The sequence below is a fragment of the Pongo pygmaeus genome, chromosome 12 (assembly GCF_028885625.2).
Source record: "Pongo pygmaeus isolate AG05252 chromosome 12, NHGRI_mPonPyg2-v2.0_pri, whole genome shotgun sequence".
In the NCBI taxonomy this organism is placed as follows: Eukaryota; Metazoa; Chordata; class Mammalia; order Primates; family Hominidae; genus Pongo; species Pongo pygmaeus.
Genome location: NC_072385.2, coordinates 1,090,175 through 1,106,450, shown reverse-complemented (window position 1 = coordinate 1,106,450; position 16,276 = coordinate 1,090,175). Strand labels below are relative to the sequence as shown.

At 36.4% G+C, this 16,276-nt stretch overlaps 1 protein-coding gene across 19 annotated transcripts in view; it reads right to left on the bottom strand.

Moving 5' to 3' along the window:
* Positions 1 to 321: 321 nt before the first annotated feature.
* Positions 322 to 16,276, bottom strand: part of LOC129026049 (zinc finger protein 806-like) — a 36,261-nt gene continuing 20,306 nt past the window's right edge. For 2 of the 19 annotated variants that reach the window (XR_010122992.1, XR_010123001.1), the window contains exons 4-6: positions 4,766 to 4,876; positions 4,077 to 4,235; positions 568 to 2,543 (exon numbers count right to left, since the gene is read on the bottom strand). Coding sequence is in view for 3 of the 19 variants with exons in the window: in XM_063648461.1 (XP_063504531.1) it covers positions 10,614 to 10,739; positions 11,060 to 11,181 (248 nt within the window). In the remaining 16 variants the exon portion in view is untranslated. The other 17 variants (XR_010122990.1, XR_010122995.1, XR_010122999.1 and 14 more) reach the window with 15 other exon arrangements.

The window sequence follows — 16,276 nt, the reverse complement described above, 5'->3', positions numbered from 1 at the left end:
TGAATATGAACATATTGATCAGGTGTATCTTATAAGCTAATGAGAAAAAATAAGGATTAGAGAAAGAAGCAGATTGTAATAAATAAATCATTAAGAGAGGATAAACAATTCATCCAAATGGGCAAAATCGCACATTGGAAGGAGGAGAAGAAGATGGAGGAGACGTGGGTGGAAGGCCAGGGTGTGTAGGAGGAGAAGTAGGAGGAGGAAGAGTAAGAGAAAAAGGAGGAAGAGACTCCTAGAGATGCACTTGTAGACATTGAGAAATTTTTTTTAATGGTAAGGCCGAAGACTAATGAATTGAGTCAATTTCAAAGGAATGAAAAAATAAGCTTTTCATTTTAATTATTGTCTGCAACATTAAAAGCAGTAATAAAATATAAAAATAATCTATAGGATTTTGAGATGAAAAGATTGATCCTTCTATGGTCAGAGAATGTTTTGTTCATGTCTACTATTCTTGGCATACAAGATTCAGTTGCAAATCACTTCTAAATTCTTTCTAGAAAATATTCTTCAAGACATATTACAGGCCTTTGGCAACAACACAGACAAAGCTTCCACAGACCATCTTCCTAGTTTATTTACATAGAAATACTGAATAAAATGTGAACATAAAAATATTTATTTGAATAGGGGAATGTTTGAGGGCATACATATTAAAAAGAAAAAAACAAATTTATTATTTATTTGTTCCATTATATCCCCCACTACCCACTCTCATTTCCTCTCCTGTAGAATCAGTAGCCAGGTCGATCTGTTTAATGTGTGCCTGTTGTTGGTATGTCTTTTTAGCAAAATGTGTGGAATTTCGGATGCATATATATGTCTTGTGTCATAAAACTGTTAAAATTTGTCACTCAAAACAATGTTTTTCTCAATATTTTACGAAAAAATATTTTTTTGAAACAGGGTCTTACCTTGTCACCTAGGCTAGAGTGCAATGGCATGACCACAGTTCACTGCAGCCTTGACCACCTGGGCTCAAGCCATCTTCCCACCTCAGCCTCCAAAGTAGCTGGGACTATAGGTGTGCCCAACCACACCTGGCTATTTTTTTTTTTTTTTTTTTTTTTTGCTAAGATGGGGTCCCACTATGTTGCCCACGCTGGTCTCAAACTCCTGGCCTCAAGTGATCCTCCCACCTTGGCCTCCAAATGTGCTGGCATTATAGGCAGGAGCCACTGTACTTAGCTCTGAAATTTTATGACATAAAGAAGAGTTGGAAGAATTATACAGTAGTCACTCATATATTCTCAGCTTAGATGCTATAATTAGCAACATTTATGTCTTAGTCTTCCATCTAGCTATCTTACTTATTACTTATCCATCAGAACATTAGCATTACACGACAGATTCCCTCATGACACTTACCAGTCAGTCTCTAACCCCTTCCCCCAGTGGCAACCACTGTTCCACTTTTTCACCATAAATTTTACTAATTTTAGAATATGAAATATATGGAACCATATGGTAAGAACTCTTCTGCATTACAATTCTTTGAATAGAGTGTTTTTCTGATCCATCCATGTTGATGCACATATCAGTCATTTGATCCTTTTTATTACTGAGTGATGTTCTATTGCATGAATATATGTCTTTGGAAACTTGCTTACATTTTAATTGTCTAAATATTTTTATGAATAAAGATCCTGCAGCATACTTATAAAAGTCTTTTTGTGGGAATAAATATCTATGATTAGAATTGCTTTATGTGTTTAACTGCTTAAAAATACACCAGATAATCTCCCAAAAGATTAATTTTACACTGTCTTCCAAAATATATGCAATTTCTGACTGTTTTGAATCCTAATAAGCATTTGCTGTTATTAGTATTTCTTTTTTGAGACGGAGTTTCACTCTTGTCATGCAGGCTGGAGGGCAGTGGCATGATCTTGACTCACTGCAACCTCTGCCTCCTGGATTCAAACGATCCTCCTGCCTCAGCCTCCTGAGTAGCTGGGATTACAGGCACCTGACACCATGCCTGGCTAATTTTTGTATTTTTAGTAGAGATAGGGTTTCTCCATGTTGGCCAGGCTGGTCTCGAACTCCTGACCTTGGATAATCCGCCCACCTCGGCCTCCCAAAATACTGGGATTATAACTGTGAGCCACCGCGCCTGGCCTATTATCAGTATTCTTAATATCTGCCATTCTGGTGGTTGTGTAGTTATATCTCTCTGCAGTTTTCATTTGGTTTTTCCTGACGAGCAATAATGTGACACTTCTTCACGGGCTATATTAACAATTTGTATGTCTTCCTTTGTAAAGTAACTGTTCAAATTTTGCCCACTATAATTGAGATGCTGGGCTCTTTAATATTGTATTGTACAAGTCTTTATATATCTGGGTGTCGGTCAGTCTGAAATTTGGGCAGAGTTTAATGTAGAATAAGGGGCAATTCTTTGCTTGACATCTTTTTCCTAGGATTTCTTCCCTCATTTTCCAGGTCCTGTGGTCACCTCAATCTCTGTCATCTAGATCTTCATGCCAGTGGATACTACAGAAGCATCCACAGATTCCATGAAACAGGGATCAAAACTATTCAGAAAAAAATACAAATTAGCAACACAACAATAAAAATAACACAAATAAAAATGCAATACAGTATGACAACTATATGAGAAGGTTACATGAGAATATTAAGGCCATTTTACATAACAGACTTGAGCTTCCACAGATTTTGATTTCTATAAGGGTCCCTGAATCAATTCCCCACCAATACCAAGGGACTACTGTATTCAGGATTTTTTCACCTAGTTCATGAAGGATATTCATCGGTAGTTTTCTTTCCTTATAATTTCTTTGTCTTGTTTGGTATTATCAGATTAATGCTGGCCTCATGAGACAAGCTGGGGGTGGATGGGTGTTCCCTTCTCTTTTTTCTTCTGGGTTTATTTAAAATTCACATCTTTACTCTTTAAATGTTGGAATCCACCAATGAATTAATCTCAATATTTGTTTTTTTAATGCTGCTGTTGGAAGGCTTTATCTATTAAATAAGTTTTGAAATATATATCAGGCCAGGCAGGTGCAGTGTCTCAAGCCTTTAATCCCAGCACTTTGGGAGGCCAAGGTGGGCAGAGCACTTAAGCGCAGGAGTTCAAGAACAGCCCAGGCAACATGGTAAAAACCCATCTCTACAAAAGATAGAAAAAATTAACTGCGCATATATATATATGTGTGTGTAAAAATTGTATGTACACACACACATACATACATGCAACTATCTAGGTTATCCGTTCTTTCTGAGTGAACTTTGGTAACTTATGTCTTTTGAGTAATATTCCATGTCATGTAAATTGATGAATTTATGGACAAAGAGTTGTTTGTAATGTTCCCTTAAATCCTTTTAATATCTGCAAAATCTGTAATAACGTTCCCTCCCTCCTGATTTTTGTTTTCTTCTTTTTCCCTGTGGGTGAGTCACTTGAAAGGTTTATAACCTATATTGAACTTCTCAAAGAATAAGGTTATGATTTTGTTGATTTTTAAAGGTTGTTTTTCTCTTTCCAATTTCATTGACTTATGTAGCTGCCACAAAACTTCACTCTATCCTCTCCAGGACCCAGGACCCAGCTGGGCTCAAGAATTAAATTAACATAACATGGATTAACAGGAGAACAGGAGGCAAATTTATTTAATACAAGTTTTACATGTGACCAGAGCCTTCATTACAAAATGAAGCTCCAAAGAAACATCAGTTATGTATACACTGTAGTTAACAAAGAATAGTAAGTTGTTAAGAAACAATTAGGCCGGGCCTGGTGGCTCACACTTGTAATCCCAGCACTTTGGGAGACAGAGGCAGGAGGATAGCCTGTAGCCAGGAGTTTGAGACCATCCTGGGCAACACAGTAAGACTGCATCTCTACAAAATAAAAATAACATAATTTTTTTTAAAGAAGCAACTAAATCCTGTGGAAAGGCTTGAAAGATGTTATTTTAAGGTTGTCTGTACAGAATTCTTTTGGGCTTGACTTCTCATTTTGAGGAAAAGTATATTGCTCCTTTTTTCCAGTATAAGGAGTGGATCTTCTTTCCTCCTTCCCACCCTCCCTCCTTCCTTCCTACCTTTTCCCACAAATGTGGTAGCAGAATGTGCTAATTAGTAAATATCTTCTGCCCTGAGAAGAGAGATGACACGGCAAGAAGAAGGATGCTAAGTCATACTCAGTTAAGGTTCTGCTGCTAGGAGCTGAAGAGTCATTCTTTCCTCATTCATGTGACCATCTGCAAGAAATCAGAACTGTGTCTCCCTCCTGCATGAATCACAGAGGACATCCCCATACAATAGCCTGGAGTGATTCCCACCCCAGCCCCCCACCCCCATCCCCACCACCACTTTTTTAAAAAGGGAATCCAGGAATCGTCCTGCTTCCTGTAGGGATCAGAAAGAAGGGACAAAATAGCACTGCAGGTGGAATTCCGATCCCTTCCCAGGTTCACAGAAGCTTTCAGGTAACTGAGGCTTCTCAGGGAAATTAAAAAAATTAATAAAATGAACCACACTTACCACCTTTTACTTGTGACTATCTCATTTAATTCTCCACTGAACTGCATCAGTTTGATACTTCTATTCCCCTCATGTTACATAAAAGGAATGCTAGGCACATACAGTTTGAATTACTTCCCAATTTCCCAACCCTAGAAGGTGGCAGAACTTCCTGGTCAGTCCTGGAGTAGGAAGAGAGCGCACAAAATACAATAGATCCTCAACCCACCAAGACAAAATGCTGCAAACTCGACAAAGGCTCACTCACCTGGGGCCCAACCCCATCTTCCACTGGTAGCCGCAGATGCTCTTCTTGAAGACAAGGAGGGCCACTTCCAGGCTAAATGAAACATTGCTGTCTCAGGCCTCACTCAACTTCCTGAAAGAAATGATGACATCACTTTAATGGAGCAGAAGTGACTGTAGTTACCCACAATTCCTGGATTATAACCTCAGAATTCCCAATGAGATAATCGTCACAGCCACGCCCTCCTGTAGCGGAAGCCCGGCGGCCTACACAGAGATCCAAAGTTACTGCTCCCAGAATCCTCGCAAAGACTTGGCAATGTCGTTGCCTTTCTCTGGTGGAAGGCTGGCTACTACCCTTTGAATTTGGAATGTATGTTACACAATTCTAGAGCAGAATGCAAAGTCAGCACTGTCTTCTTTGAACCAAAATGTCTCCAAAAACAGGATTCTAATTTATACTTAATATTTCCCCCAGAAGCCCAATCATTAAAGCTACCTTTCCTGGAACAGAAGTATTTTTGACGCCGTGAATCCTTTGGACCAGTTTCCAGAATCCTCTTCAGGTAGCGCTTCTCACCAGCGTTTCCCTTTTTATTTTGGATAACCGGGTTCAGTCCGAATCATTCTATCTCACTGGTCAAGCTCAGCATTCTTTTCCCTTATTCTCATTTTTTTTCTTTCACATGTGACAAAACAAATGTATTTGAACGCCCCTCCCACCCTGTCCCCCACCCATTTCCCTTTAGTAGAGAACACAATTTGAAATGAAAAGGAGGCATAAAATATAAAAGGGAAGATATGTGTGAGCTAAAAATGCAGAAGTTAGAAACTGGGCACGAATGTAAGGAACACAAGATCTCAAAACTACTTTGACTGGATTTTCTACTTTAATCTTTGTGTGTTGGATGCATCTAGAACTCTTGGCGGTGTTATCTGATATCAGCTATTCATTCCATGATAAAAGGACCCACAAGAAGGTCATGCAAAGTTTATTAAAGTATAAAGCAGAAGCAGCAAAAGCTTTTGGGTGTTCCTTGAGTTTAATTGTTCATTGTAAAAAGTGGCTCATGAAGTGAATGAAAGGAGGTGTGTTCATGTGGAGGAATTATTATAATATGAAAAGAGATAAATATATAAAAATTTAAAATTTCTTTTTGTTCAAGTTCAAATATCACATCACCCACTTCCACCCTATTCTTATTATCATAAATACAATAATAACTGTATTACATTCAAGGGAGTCGATTGAGAGTTGGACGCAAATCCAGAAAATCCAACAAATAAAAATACCCGAAGGTTCCGCTTATCACTTTTCTTCTGGACCAGAACTAAACATTTTCATACCTTTATATTATGAAAAATTTCAAACATTGATAGAAGTAAAGAGTGAAGTATTCCATCACCTCATCACCCAGATTCAGCAATTTTCAACATCTGCCACACTTCCTTTATCTATCAATATTGTCTTTCTGCCCTTTTTGTTATTGTAATTTTAAAACAAAATCATGACACTGTATTATTTTCCCCCTAAACACTTCCATGCATACCTCAAAGAATTACATTTTCTAATATAACAAAAATACAACTATCACACTGAAGAAAGTTAATAATTCCTTAGTTTTATTTTATACCGTACAAAACAAAACTTCAAAAATTTCCAGTCATCTCAAAAATACCCATTCTTTGCATGTGATTGTTTTCTCTCTTGAGTCTCTTTCAATCTGGAAGAGTATCTCCCCTTTGATCCTCTTTAAATTCATGCTTTTGGCTTATAGAAGACATCAGGTCAGTTGTCAAGTAAGATGTCCCACATTCTGGATTTTTAAAAATGTTTCATTATGCTGCCAGTTAACATTTTCTTGAATATCTCCTGTGGCTCTGGTAAACTACAATTTAGATTTAGAGAGAAGATGAGATTAAGGTTCATCGTTTTCGGCAAGAATACTTCCCCATAGGTAGGTTTATTCTGGCCTTGTTCAGTGGCATCACCTTCTCCTTAGTGCAGATCACAGCACATTCTTCAATATTACTGTTTCCTACAGCACCTAAGATACTACACCTCAATCATGCACACAAATGTCCATTACAAGAAGAACAAGGTTCAAAGACTTTGAGGGAAATGGTGAAGATTTTAAGAATCAAAATTTTTTCTCTTTCAATTGCTAATATCATCCTATCAAGCATCCATAGTCTTGCAAAGTGTGAAAGAAAAATAAATCTCAAAACTCCCAAATCACTAAGCCAGAGGGAAAAGTCAAGCTGGGAACTGTGTCAGGCAAACCTCCCATTTTATTACTTAATAAGAAAGCTATAAAGAAGAAAAAGCTACATACCTCCTTCACAATTTTTCGACAAGGAAATTCCTTGTGGGCCTGAACATCTTTATCCAAAAGCATTTCTGTTGAATTTCATGCTGGTAATGTAAATTGTTAGCTTATATTCACAGGTGTGGGATAAAGGACACACAGAACTCAAAGTCATTCCTCTGTTCACCTGAAACAAATGCATATCTGATTGCTTCCTCTTCCCTATTGTTTCTGTAATAATGCATATTCACTAAGCAACATTAAGACCTAAGTCACTATTCGTCTACCCACCTCTCACGTGTGAGTTTTGTATTCAGTAAAAGGCTAATCAGAGCCTCAAAATAATGTCACTGTTTGTCTCTTATCTACCTATGATGTAGAAGCTCCCACTCCCATTCGAGATTGTCCTGCCTTTCTGGACTTCAGCAATGTATAACTTGCACATACTGTTTGATGCCTGATTTCTCCTAAAATGTATAAAATCAAGCTGTGCCCTGACCACTTTTGGCACATGTCGTCAGGACCTCCTAAGGTTGTGTCACAGGTGAGTACTTAACCTTGGCAAACTAAATGTTCTAAATTGATTGAGACCTGTCTCAGATACTTTAGGGTTCACAAAAGTATGCTTTAGTGAACACCCATGTCCATTTGTTCTTGATTTTTAAATGAGTGTTACCATAATATAAATTCCTTGAATGGGGACCCTTGAAACTAAGAGTATGCATAGTGCATAGAGTCATATTACCAACCTTATCCCCAAACAAGTGATATGATTGACTGAGCCAATAGTATTTGGGAATCTTTTCCCCAAAAATAGATGCTATGAATTGAAATATACCCTTGCATGGCATGTTTAAAATACTTCTACCATTGCACATACCGACTTATCAAAGTTATCTGATCTCTAATCTCTGTACCTATAAAGCAATGCTTCCCAGCCAAGGTCACATACACTGAGAAAGTGTCTCACAAATAACTTTTAAGTGATAACTGATACCAAATCTGATGTTATTTAAAAACAAAAACAGAGGCAAGTCAATATTCCTCACATAATAGCATCACTGGCGCCTGAACTGAAGTTTGCTGTCTAGAGTAGGAGGCCAAAAGATGATTTTAAAGCTGCTGGGCCAGGTAATATATTTAACCTGTAGCCTTTGGGACATATGCGATTGACTGGCTCACAGAGCATCCATTCATAATCCCTTTGACCCTGCATGTCTCTTCTATAAAATCATGGGGGAAAATCAAAATACTTTCTTAATGATCCTTAAGTCTATGGTTGTCATGGGACAATATTTTGACCAATTAGATGTAAGTGTAAGTCTTCTGTTTATACTAGAAAGAAGAGAAAAGATTTGGTTGGTATTGAGGATATGAGATGAATAAGGGATATTGAAAATGCAATAGGATCAATGAATTGTAGAAATTGATGAGGTCAATATCACAGTAAACCATAGGAAGGTCTGGCAAGAGAATATGTAGACCAGAGTGTAATGCTTTAAATGGAGACTATGGAGGGATTGCAGCTATTGCTAACTTAAGGCCTATATTATGACCATGGAAATGAGTACCCCAAGTAGGATAGACAAAAAAGATGACCAGAGGCATGGAAGTCAGCATATATCTCTTAAATTGTAAAACATTTCATATATACTTAGAACTATGAGAATAATTTTTAAACACATCCCAGATGCCCAGGTTTAACAAGTGCACATTCACTCAATAGAATACAACACAATCATTAAGGATGAATTTTATGAAGAATGTGGGGAACAGCAAAATTAACTTATGGTATATTACTAACTGAAATACTAATTTAAAATTTACACATTATTTAATAAAAAGCAAATATCTACATAAGTATAAAATAAACCAATATGAAAAAGTTTACATGAGGGTGGTGCTAGTAGGATTATAGTAAATCCTAACTTAGTTCTGAACTTACTTGTAATGAGGTCCTGCCACTTAAAAAAATAAATAAAGTTCCAGACACTTTTAAAAAGTCTTGGGCTTTTTATTTTTGTAATTTTTTTTCCTCAAGAAAAAATGAATATGTTAAAATATAAAGAAAATATAACTATTTGGGGATAAAAGTGAAGGTTTTAGTATGAAAAGAAACACACTTTAGCGGAAAAGTGATGAGTATGAGAAAAAAACAAGATTCTAAAAGGGAGTTGGGCTGTCCACTGGACATAACCTTAAGGAATACGGAATCTCAGACGTGTTTTACCTCTCTTACCTCTTTATATGTGCCTGTAGTCATCTAGACCTCTGCTTATGCTATCTGGCATGGACAATTTATTTCAAGATGCCAAGAATCCACAATAATTTCCGAGGACAAATCAGTCATGAAATCAAGCACAGAAAGAGCAAGTTGTATCTGAAAAATGAAGGAAGCTGTACTGGCAGGAAATTTAGAAAATATGATATGGAAAATGGCTCCTGTCTTGAAATTTTTCGCGTTCAAATCAGGCTTGGAATTGGCTATTCCTCTGTTGCCAGTTGACCTCATATATTTAACATGAACGTATCTTTTCTACAAATCTGTTTAAGCCATGTGAATTTATTGTTATTCAGGAAGAGATGGGTAGGTTGAGATGGGAGACGGAATCCAGATAACTATAACAAGTCAACCTACAGGAAGTATGTACTTACCACTTTCCTTCTGGGCAGGAAAAAAGTTTTTTAACGAAACTTTCGATATTAACACAAAAAGGCAGAGCTTGCAGTGAGCTGAGATTGCGCCACTGCACTTCAGCCTGGGCGACAGAGGAGACTCCATCTCAAAAACAAAAAAGAAAAAGAAAAAAAAGATAATGATAACATGAAACACCAAATGCGCCTACCCTAATTTCAACACTTCCCAATATTTTGCCAAACAGGCAATATCTATGACTATTGAATTTTGTTACTGAAATATTTTAAAGCAGATCCCTGGCCTTGTCCCTTCCCAATACTACCTGTATCACTTAAAAATAATGATGTTTTAACATAACCATGAAATCGTTACCTTATGAAATAAAATTAGCAATTCTTAGTATTATCTAATATGCATCCCAATTTGAATCCTGTTTTTTTGGGGAAGAAATTCTTTTACAGCTGGTTTATTCCAGTCATTATCCGAATATTTTGATCCATTGTATTTGATTTTTATCTCACCAGGAATTCATTTACTCTAAAATTATGCCTCCACCCCGACCCTCCCACACACAGCACCACCACCACCATTTTTTATTTCCTTGAACTGTTGGGGAAACAAAAATTTCAAATTAGGTGTCTAAATTCTGGATTTGTCTATAGGCATCCCCATATTTTCTCCTCTGCTCTTTTAAATGTTCTGTAAAGTAGAAATTTGATGTAAAGTCTACATTAAATACAAGTTATTGGTTTTTGCAATACTTCATAGAATGGACTGGAAATATTGGAAACAGAAACCATATTCTCTTCAACTAAAGTCAACACAAATCCTCAGCAAGTTTCCCTCTGAAGAGAAAGACAAAAATAAATAACAGCAAATATGCAAAAAGAGACAGATTAAAATATGGAAACCATCATAACAAATCAGATTCTAGACTGAGTACAATGGCTCATACCCGTAATCTCCAGCACTTTGGGAGGCTGAGGTGGGAGGATTGCTTGAGCCAAGGAGTTTGAGACCAGCCTGGGCAATACTGTGAGACCATGTCTCTGCAAAAAATCCATTAAGGTAAGCTAGGTATTTGAGACCACTTTTATCTCAAAAAAAGTTTGAGGTGGAATTTGCCAATTCCTTAAGGTAGAAACCTGAGAAGCTGATAGTTGCATTCTAGGACCTGCCAAAGATGGGGTGGATAACCATGGTTTAAAAAATCACTTGGGGCACGGTGGCTCAAGCCTGTAATCCCAGAACTTTGGGAGGCCAAGTTGGGCAGATCACGAGGTCAGAAGATTGAGACCATGCTGGCTAACACGGTGAAACCCTGTCTCTACTAAAAATACAAAAATTAGCCGTTTGTCTTTGCACACACCTGTATTCCCAGTAACTCAGGAGACTGAGGCAGGAGAATCACTTGAACCCGGGAAGCAGAGGTTGCAGTGAGCTGAGATCGTACTACTGCACTCCAGACTGGGCTACAGAGGGAGACTCCGTCTCAAAAAAAAAAAAAAAACACTTGGGTTTTGTGTATGGAACACCAAAGGGCTGCATCCTAGGAGTAAAGTTGAATGGGAAGTAGGTCCAACCTGGCAGGTATTCAAATCCAAATCCAAGTCAACTCAATCCCTGACCCTGTATTGCTTGTAAATCTGGCATAAATAAATAAAATCCTCTATAGAGATCCTAACCATCCAATTATTTTTTTAACTTTTTTTTTAAATAATCACAGATTCATATGAAATTGAAAAGATAGTAGAAAGAGGTCCCACGTACCCTTCACCCAGTTTCACCCAATGATTATACTGTCCTTAATTAAAATACAACATCAAAACCAGGGAATTATATTGATACCATGAATATGTGTAGTTGTATGTTATCACTTGTAGACTGATATAGCTACTACCACAATCAAGATAAATAACTATTTCATCACTGCAAAGCCCTCCTTCTTGCTACATCTTGATAGTCACACCCAGTCTCCACCCTTCCACCATTCCTGATATCTAGAAACAACTAATCTGCTTTCTATCTCTATAATTTGGTCATTTCAAGAGTGTTATACAACTAGAACCATAAAATAGATTCACATTTTTCACTTAGCATAATTATCTTAAGATCCCTCTAAGTTGCGTGTGTATCAGTAGTCCATTCATTTTTATTGCTGAGTAGTATTCCACGGTACGGATGTACCACGATTTGTTTAACATTTACCTATTAGGGAACATTTTGGTTGTTTCCAGTTTTTTGCCATTATGAATAAAGCTACTATGAACATTCATGTACAGGTTTGTGTACATTTGTTTGTGTATGTAAACTTTCATTTCTCTGGAGTACATGTCCAGGATTGAAGTTATGGGGTGGTATGGTAAGGATATGTTTAATTTTTTAAGGAACTCTAAACTGTTTTCTGGAGTGACTCTACTACTTTGCATTCCCAACAGAAACTTATGAGACTTCCAGTCTCTTTACATCCTTGCCAGAGTTTGACATTGTTGCTATTTTTAATTTTAGCTGTTCTAATAGATGTGTAGTGATATTTCATTGTGGTCTTGATTTATATTTCCCTAATGACTAATGATGTTGATGATCTTTGCATGTGCCCCTTTGTCATACGTATATCTTTTTCAGTGAAGTGTTTGTTTAAATCTTTTAGCTTAAAAAATTGAATTGTTTTCTTATTGAGTTTTGAGAGTTCTTTATATGTTCTCTATACAAGACTTTTACACATATATGATTTGCAAATAGTCTATCACTCCCTAGGTGGTCTTTTCATACCTGTGTAAGAGTTATGATTTTATTTTTTGAAAATTATTTTGTTAACAGTTTTGGGGGTCCCACAGAGATGCCAAATAGATTGATGTAACAAATCCAGGTGATGTTTGTCACCAGAAAAGTACACCTCAGTGATGGTCTTAAGCCCAGTTGCATTCTCTTGGCTCCCAGAGGTAAATACAAAGTGGCAATAGAAATGTGTTGATCCTCTGTTTTTCTCATTTTAATTTTCTTCTAATTTTGTCTTTCATTTTTGTTTTGTTTTGTGTTCACTTATGGCTGATAAATTTTCACCACTGGCAACAATAATTGGGAATTTTTTATGATCTTCTTTTTAAAGTGACTATCAGTGCTGCTCCCAATGTTCTCAACTTTTTCAGAAATTATCCTTGTCAAAAGGCTTATAGTCTTAGACAAATTTATATGATACATTTATTCAGCTGCTGCAAAATATGATTCAACTAACTCATCATCAGTAAATAACTTTTCTTGCTTAACAGATTAGCCACTCTAAAATTTACTTTGGTTATAGCCTCATTTTCATTTGTTATTTTATAAAAGTAATTCTGCTTTCATAAGATATTCCATTTTAAATTTTTTATTTATGGTCATAATTATCTGTGATTTGGAAATATTGGGATAAGGTTTTAATCTGGCAGTATTAATGTTATAAAATTTTTCTTCTTGTGCAGCTGTCATTGCATAACAAACACAAAAGTCAGCCATCTGATTCTATAACAAAATAATCTACACTTTACTATACCTTAAAAGCATAACATTCAAAATTTGATTTTCTCTTCTTGTTTTGACATGATGGATATGCAAAATAAATAAAATATCATAGTAGAGTGATACATATGGCACTCAAAAATCTGATAATTTGTAATAACTGTGTTACTGTGATTTATGCTACACTGAGTAGCAGTATGAAGTGATGAGAGCATTATATATTGTCTATATCATAAGTACACAACTGTACCAATATAACATGAAAATAGCCACAGACAATATGCAAACAAATAAGCATGACTGTTTCAACCAAAATTTATGAATGCTGAAATTTGAATTTTATATACTTATCATATGTCATAAAATATTCTTCTTTTGATTTTTTTGACTATTTAAAAATGTAGGCTGGGTGTGGTAGCTCACACCTGGAATCCCAGCACTTTGGCAGGCTGAGGAGGGCAGAATGCTTGAGCTCAGGAGTTTGAGACCAGCCTAAGCAACATGGTAAAACCCCATCGCTACAAAAATGCAAAAAATTAGCTGGACATGGTGGTGCATGCTTATAGTCCCAGCTACTCAGGAAGTTAAGATAAGAGGATTTTTTGATCCCAGGAGGTTGATGCTGCAGTGAGCCAAGATCATGCCACTACACTCCAGCCTGGGTGATGGAGTGAGACTCTGTCTCAATAAAAAATGCAAAAGCCATTATTACTTCATGGGGGTATATAAAAACAGTCAGTACACCATATTTAGCCATTAGGCCAGAATTTCCCAGCCACTGGCTTACTCCATCTTACCCAGAACCAGAATTCAAAACTGATCTATAAAGTCAACACAATATCAATCAAATTTACAGCAGGTTTTTGCAGAAACTAATATTAAGATTTACATAGAAATGCCAAAAACAGCCAACTAAAAAAACTAGAATAGTCAAAATTGTTTTGAAAAGGAAGAACATCATTAGAGGAATAACAGTATCAGATTTCAAAACTTATTCTAAAGCTCCAGTAGTCAAAACATAGCAATAGCTTAATAATATTTACATAAATCAGTGGAACAGAAGTGATTCCAGAAAATAGAGCCAAGTACATATGATCAGTTTATTTTCGGTGCAGCCACAAAAATAATACGATGGAGGACAGTTGTTTCAAACAATAGCACAGAACACCTGGATATCTATTCGAAAATTATGAACCTCAACACTTACCTCACATCATACACAAAAAGAACTCAAAATAGGTAACAGACCTAAATGAAAAGCTAAAACTACAAATATTATACAAGAAAATATAAGAGAAAATTTTCAAAACCTTGCGATAGGCAAAAAAAGATTTCATAGGTAGGCAAAATAAAGCACAAAATCTAATTTAAAAAGATAAACCAGAACTTCATCAAATTGACTTCCTCTCTTAAAGACATCATTAACAAAATGAAGAGGCAACCCAAGACTAGGAAAAATATTCATAATGTATATATCTGAGAAAGAATTGGTATCTAGGCTATATTAAGAAATCTTACAACCCAACAATAAGGAAACAAACCAACAAAAAGCAGCAAAACTTTCAAAAGTTCTTTTCCAAAGAAGATATAAAATGACCAATCAGCACATGATAAAATGACTGATAACCACATCATTACTTATCAGAGAAATGCTAATTATACAACAGTGAGATAACACTACAAATAATCCCAATGGCTAAAAATCCCAAGTGTTGGTTAGCATATAGAACAAGTGATCTTGCATTGATTGCTAATGGAAGTATAAAGTGGTATAGTCATTTTTAGAAATGGTAAAGTTAAACAGACACTTAGCATATTCACTCTTACTTGCCTTGTACCAAAAGTATAATTCTTAAAGATGTGAGATAGTGGTTTGAGAATAAACAAAAATGGGCTGGTTATGGTGGCTCATGCCTGTAATACCAACACTTTGGAATGCCGAGGTGGGTGGATCATGAGGTCAGGAGAACATCTTGGCCAACATGATGAAACCTCCTCTCTACTAAAAATACAAAAATTAGCTGGGCATGATGGTGGGCGCCTGTAATGCCAGCTACTCAGGAAGCTGAGGAAGGAGAATCACTTGAACCCAGGAAGCGGAAGTTGCAGTGAGCCAAGATCGTGCCACTGCATTCCAGCCTGGTGACAGAGCAAGACTCTATCTCAAAAAAAAGAAAAAAAAGGTCAGAGATTTCAGTAATAAACATGGAAGATAGGAGACTCTGGGAATGGATATACCTAGTGTAGTATAAATGTGACCTTTAAGATCAGTAAATAAAAAAGGGACTCGTCAATAAATGTTGAAAGCCTTGACTATCCAAATGGAAAAAATTAAAATTAGACTTGTGCCTGACACCGTTTAAAACATATTCTTCATGTTTTGAAAATAATTAGTGTCTGGGAGTATGGGAAAGTTTTCTTTTACAAAATCATTATACAAAAATTTTACAAACATATTGAAATTTTAACCACATAATTTTTTAACTAAGTTGCCCAGGCTAGAGTGCAGTGGCTATTCACAGGCATGATTGTAGCACCCAATAGCCTCAAACTCCTGCCCTCAAGTCATCCTTCTGCCTCCCCAGTAGTTGGGACTACAGGTATGTTACAGGTATGTGCCGCCCCACACAGCCCAACCACATAAAGAATTTAAGTGAACAGTAAAGTACCTCATTCTTTATGTTAATTGACAAGGACAGGCAATTCTTCATAAAAATAACCTACACTTAGCCTGTGACAGCAATTCAACTCTTAGGTATTTATCCAAGAGAAATCAAAGCATATGTCTGCAAAAACGCGAATACAAGTATATTCTTAGTAGCTTAATTCAAAATTTCCAAAACCTGGAAACAGATGTTCACCAACGTGAGAATGGGCAAACTGGTAATTTCCTGATTACTCTGAACATAAAAAGAAGATGACAAGCATAATAATATAAATGAAGTTAAAATCCTTATGTTAAATGGTGGCAGCTTCTATCGAAAACAGAATGGCAGATCCTGAAAAAATTGAAAATACAATTATCATATGATCCAGTAATTCCACTTTGAGGTATGTGTTCAAAAGAATTGAAAGCAAGGTCCTGAAG